This window comes from Halyomorpha halys, unplaced genomic scaffold (assembly GCF_000696795.3).
Source record: "Halyomorpha halys isolate HHAL.00 unplaced genomic scaffold, Hhal_1.1 Scaffold33.1, whole genome shotgun sequence".
NCBI lineage: Eukaryota > Metazoa > Arthropoda > Insecta > Hemiptera > Pentatomidae > Halyomorpha > Halyomorpha halys.
In genome coordinates, this window is record NW_027109698.1 from 265,394 (window position 1) to 271,715 (window position 6,322).

At 41.5% G+C, this 6,322-nt stretch overlaps 1 protein-coding gene across 1 annotated transcript; it reads left to right on the forward strand.

The window, feature by feature from the left end:
- The first annotated feature begins 3,482 nt into the window (after positions 1-3,482).
- LOC136795877 (uncharacterized) lies at positions 3,483-4,055 on the forward strand. Its single transcript, XM_067047891.1, has one exon. It carries the CDS (start codon positions 3,483-3,485, stop codon positions 4,053-4,055), a length of 573 nt encoding a protein of 190 aa, XP_066903992.1.
- The last annotated feature ends 2,267 nt before the right edge of the window (positions 4,056-6,322 follow it).

The window sequence follows — 6,322 nt, forward strand, 5'->3', positions numbered from 1 at the left end:
TGTTTTAGGCTAAATTTCTTTGGTTTAGGAAATACTACTTGACCAATAAATAAGTTATGGTTCTTATTGGTGGCCTAATTTAATAATGTTGATATTTTCATGACTTTTTCGCTGAAGTGAAACCCAAATAAAATATAAATTAAGTGGAAATGGCGTTGATGACCGATGGGTTTTACGCCTTAATTTCTTAATAAACAAAGTGGAAATGGAGAGGGAAAATGGTTAAATAGTGAGTTTCCTGTGGTATAGGAAAAAAATGCCTTGGATGAATTCATTGGCTGTCATTTTAAGTAATGAAAACCTAGTAAAGAAGTAGATCATCACTACTTTTTTTTAAATAAAAAAAAAAAAAACCAAATCTATATGAAACATTTTCAGGAGTGGAAAAATTTGATTGGAACTTCAGTTTTAGTATGTTAAAATAAAGGATTAGAAACGTTTTTTAGTATGGAATTTAAATATTAATTATTTTTTAAACCATTTTTTTTTCATTACTTGATAAATTAATTTTATAATTTAAAAATATAATAAAAAAGGTGGTTTAACTCCATGTCTCATTGAAAAAAATAAATAAAAAATGCTACCTAAACGTGGCGAGAAGGCTTAAAATCCATATAAAACATTTTTTTTAATGTGGAGTAACCATGAGCTATTGAACAATTTAAATTGTATTACTTTAACTGAGATCAAATTTACTAAATGTATTGTTGTAAATAGCAATAAATAAATAAATTGTATTACTCAAAGTTTGAATTTGAGGATTATTTTTCCTACAAGAGAGTAGCAGATCATTTTTTATTTGTGAATCCTTATATTATATCATGATATTGATTTATAATTTGAAATAACACTAAATTAATAATTATTTATATTTCAATCCAATCCTTGTCCTATTTCTTTAAAAAAAAAGGGTCTGATCTTTCTGTTTACGAAAACAGGGTATTCTATCAATGGTGAGAGCTAAGTAACTAACAATGATTCAGTTAATGGGAATGATTGATGCATAAAACCTTGTTGACAAGATCTTACCCTTGGTCTATATGATTGTGTTAGATGGTTCTGACTCCAATGAGATACTTATACCAAAAGGCCTGGGCAATGCATATTTATACAGGATAGGAGATGAATTTATAAGATGAGTCTTTTGGGAACTAATCCTAAATCCTGGAAAGATGAAAACTTCACTCCATAGAGAACGCCCTAGCAGTCCCAATCTAAGTAAGTTCTACTGATAGTAATCATAAACCAGCAACAAAAATCCAGCCAGACACCGTTTTTTTGGGGAAGGAACCTTAAATCGGATACCTCTACAGATGGTGAAGAAGAGGAAAGCGAGGGCTGGGAAAAAACGAGAAAGAGGGGGAAAAAGAAAACCCCAGCCCAGGATGTGCCTCCGAAAGAAGAGGAGAAAATTAACCTTCACTGGCGTCCTTGCAAACGTTCCGGCCATTCCGCTTAAACACCAGGAGACGGCGACATATGTCACACTCAAGGGAAGCGCAGCGGGGTGGACTGCAAAAGATATATACAAGAAACTCCCGTTCCAAGAAGAATTGAAGAGCATTGAGGAAATAAAATTGATAAAAGTCACCCAAAAGGGCGGTGTTCTGGTCAGGACAGAAGGTGCTGACCAGGCACAAAAGCTCCTCACCTGGGATAGGTTGAGGGAAAAAGGATTACAGGTGAGCCTTACTGTTGCACGCTAGCCTCGCCTGAAATTAAAGGAATCCCCAACTTTTGGGATGGTAGTATTCTTGAGAAATATCTATGGGACAAAATCCCTATAGAGGCTCCAAAGGAAGATAAAGACTGGAGGGAGTGGTTTAGACCCTGCTTCTACACTCCCCCGAGGGGTGGGCTCAACTACGTGGGTGTGGGTGCTTGAGGTGCACCAAGCTATGAGACTCGCCCTGATAACCCTGTCAGCGGAGGATGGTTGAACCGACCATCAGAGATCATCTGGACCCCTTGCTCTGCCTTCGATGCCAATAATACGGACACCCTGCCAAAGCCTGTATAAAGGAGGTGGTGCCCGGGGACTGGGCACAAAGTTAAGGAGTGCCCTGAAAAGAAGATGGGTGAACTCTCGTGTTGTAGAAACTGAAAGGCGAGTGGCAGAGCGGGGAAAGACCTCCACCACTGCGCGGGCAGTAGAGAGTGCCCGCTACATTTGGAGATGGTGGTCGGGCAGGCGAAGATCCTGCAGGTCAACATGGGCCGAAGACGAGTGGTCGCGGACGAATTGAGATCTCTCGCCCGGAGTGTTGACATCTTGGCGATTCAGGAGCCATGCTGTCACGAGATTGTGGTCACAGGATTTGGTCGCGCTAGGCATTGGTGAGAGGAGGCCTAGAGCAGCGATAGTGGTAGTCAATTCCGCTCTCGACGTAATGGAGCTGAAGCAATTCACCACAGCAGACCAGGCGGCATGCTATATTAGATGGGGCAGAGTTGCATTCGCCCTTGGTATGTGAGACCTTCGTTTTGCCGTGGACAGACTGAAGTATCGGAAGGGCTCCAGGACTAGATAGCATAGATGCTGCAATTCTCAAGAACAGTGCTTCTTATATCGAGGAGGAGTTATTGGATATATTCGATATATACAAGTGTTTGGATATGGGGTACTTTCCAAAAAAATGGAGGATTGCAGATTTGAGACTGCTCTACAAGAGAGTTGCATGGATAAGGAAACGCCTAAAGACTATCGACCTATATGCTTCCTCCCAGGCGCTAGTAAGGTCCTGAGAGCACATGATCGTCCAAAACCTTAGACCAGTCTTAATTGCTGTAAGTCACGGCAATACTCCTCGATCCGTGGCAAGGGAACTACGGATGCTCTGCTGAGAGTGCGTAGGGACGTGGAGGAGCAAAGGCGGAGAAATATGTCTTATTGATCATGTTTGACATCTTCTCCGCCTTCGACAGCGTTTGGTGGCTCCGTGTACTCCATCGGTTGCAAGAGCTCGAAACCCCCAGTAATCTATACTCCCTCGTAGGTAGTTACCTCAATAAGAGGAGTGTCAGGATCAGGAGTAACTACTACGAGGTCGAGAGAAAAATCGAAAGATTGGCCGAGAAAATATTTACTACCCAACGATCGGGCCATATAGCATCCACAAGGAATGCAACGATAATGGTCAGAGAACTGTGAATTTTGCGGCCTCTCGGAACATGGTGGTTGGAACCACATTCTATCGCGGGCGCAGGATACACAAAGCGAACTGGAGATTCCCAGACCTCAACTCCTTCAACCAAATCTACCATCTCTTAATAAGTGCACGCCATAGATCCAACTTATTAAGCGTAAGAACCTTTAGAGGAGCTAACATTGATTCCGACCATTACCTAGAGATAGCACGAATCAGCGCATATAAAAATCTAGAAAAGACTAAGAAGTGGAATGTCCGAAAGTTGCCGGAATATGGAACTCTTTCCAAGCTCAAATAGGTAGAACACTGCATGAGACTCTGGGTAATTCATTAATGAAGACACTCAGGCAGTATGGAACAATGTGGAGCAATGCACTTACAAGAACTGCGTCTGAATGCTTAGGTCTAAAGGAACGCGAAACAAGGTCACCTTGGTTTGATGAAAAATTCCGAAGCGTAACTGCTGCGAAAAACGTCGCCTACCAAGCTAAGGTACAGAAACGGTTCACAAGAGGACCTACAGAAGTATACCGAAAAAGGAGGAGGGATGAGAAGAAGAAGAAATTGTGGGAGATAGAGGCATTAAAAGAAATAGAAGCTCACAAGAGTACGAATGAAAACAGGCTCTTCTTTCAGAAGGCGAACACTGGTAGAGCTCCTTTCAAGCCTAAAATTCAAGCATGCAGAAAAGAAGATGGGACTCTCTTGAACAATAAGGATGAGATACTGCAACGGTGGCCAAGGTACTTAGGTGGCCTGCTGAATGAACAGGTTATTACGCCCAGAATGGAAGAAGAGGATATTGAGCCACCATATTTAGAAGATGTAGATGAAATTCAGAAAATGAGGAAACATGAGGCACTAGGCGAGGATGGATTGCCATCAGATTTGGTGGAGAGGAACTGACAGGACACTTTATGACTAGATCCTCGAGATATGGGTTCAAGAGAAGATGCCTCAGCAATGGAGCAGTGCTTTGATATACTCACTTCATAAGAAAGGAGAACAATTGGAATGTTTTTACAGAGGAATATCGCTGCTCCCCTGTGCTTACAAAATATTCTCCAATATCCTCTTCCAAAGGCTGATCCCGCATGCAGAACGAGAAATCGGGCAGTACCAGACGGTGGAGAAATCTACGGTGAACCAAATTCATACCCTCAGACTAATCATGGAAAGGGCCCATGAACATAAGATCCCTACCCATCACTTGTTTATGGATTTCAGGAACGCATATGATAGTATCAAGCGCCCTATGTAAAAAGAGACACTCAAAGAAATGAAGGTTCCTTCAAAGCTTATACGCCTTATAAAAATGACAATGAGAGATGTTAGGTGCAGGTTCTGCATACAGTCCGAAAACTCTTCTAAATTTGACTCAAATAAAGGACTAAGGCAAGGAGATGCTCTAGCGTGCCTCCTGTTTAATTTGATCCTGGAAAAAGTAGTGAGAGAACAGGTATCCAGAATAATGGCACCATATTCAACTGATCGATTCAACTGCTAAGTTATGCGGATGACCTTGATATACTGGCGTAATCTTTTACTGCGCTTACCGAGTCTTTCTTGAGCCTGCAGAGAGCTGCCCCAGGCATGGGTCTAGCTATTAATGAAAACAAAATGAAATATATGTACACCGGAGGAGACAGGTTGTTGTAGGAAGCTGTATCTTTGAGAAAGTGGAGGGGTTTCCTTACCTTGGATCTCAGGTCACAGCAACAAATAATGTTTCCACTAAAATAAAGCGAAGGATCACAGCTCCTAACCGATGCTACTTTGGTTTGTTAAAACAGTTCTGGAGCAAGCTCATTAGCAGGAAAACAAAGGTCCATTTATATAAAACTCTAATTAGGCCTGTCCTAACATACGCCTCCCAGACATGGACCCTATCCACACAGGATAGAAATAATCTGTTGGTCTGCGAGAGAAAGATCCTTCGAAGAATCTATGGGCCGGTAAGGGATGAGGAAGGCTGGAGAAGAAGAAATAAAGAACTCTATGAGCTGCTCCAGGATAAAGATATTATGACCTTTGTTAGGCTCGGACGACTTGGGTGGGCAGGACATGTTGCACGGATGAGTCCCGACGAAATGCCTAAACGAGTCATGGACGAAGAAATCCATTGTCCAAGAAGAGTTGGAAGGCCCAAGCTTGGATGGATGGCGTGGTACAAGACGCACGAGACCTGCTTGGAGTCCGAAATTAGATGGCAGCACTCAAAACCGAGCCGAATGGCGGAGGCCAGGACCCATAGCAAGATTGTAGCGCCTACTGATAGATAGTTAGACTAAAGACAGAAACAGTGAGGTCTGCCAGTCTCGTAAGAGAGCGGTGCGTGAAGGGGAAGTTGAGTATGGCAGCAGCCAAGACTCAGGCCATACTCATAAGAAGCTCCACGGACAGGGCACAACCCCCTGGATATCCAAGTAGAGAGGGTTAGACGTGGTGGGGAGGTGATATATCTTGGTGTGAGGATACCAAGCAGATTTGATGCCACTTCTCACCTGGTGTATCTAAAGGACAGGGTGACCCTACCACTCAATGGATTAAGTAGGATACGGCGTGCATTTTGGGTCCTATATAGTCAAGTTCCCTATAACGACGACCATGTATAAAGGTGTGATCTTGGGTAACCTTATGTTCTGCCAGAGGTGCACCCAAGGACTACGTGGGTTTGAACTAAATTTTATTTTACATTCACTTTTATACTCTTTTGGATAATAATGTAAATATAGTTATTAAGGTTAAGCATTTAAGTTAAGGTTAAACCAACCTATAAGTTTTAATTGATAAGAATTTCTTTTTTTCCCCTTTTTCATTCTGTGTACATATATTTCTTATTATTATTAAACTTTTGTACATATAGTTCTGCTGTTCGTCCTCTGCTTTCAACTTGTTAATTTACTTATGTTTTTTTGTTGTTGTTCACGGAATATAACGATAATTCAACAGGTGGGTAGGTAACACCCCTAGGTTTTCTGTTATCTACATGTAAAGGTATTCGTCAGTGGTCATAATTCAACAATTATTTATATAGGGGTTTTAAAAAAAAAAACAATTTAGTTATATTGTGGGCATAATGTTTCGGGGTTTTCGTTATTTCCAAGACAAAAATAACGTGGCGCCTAAGGAGTAATTTATTCTTTATTGTTTTGTTTTGTTTTTTTCCTTTT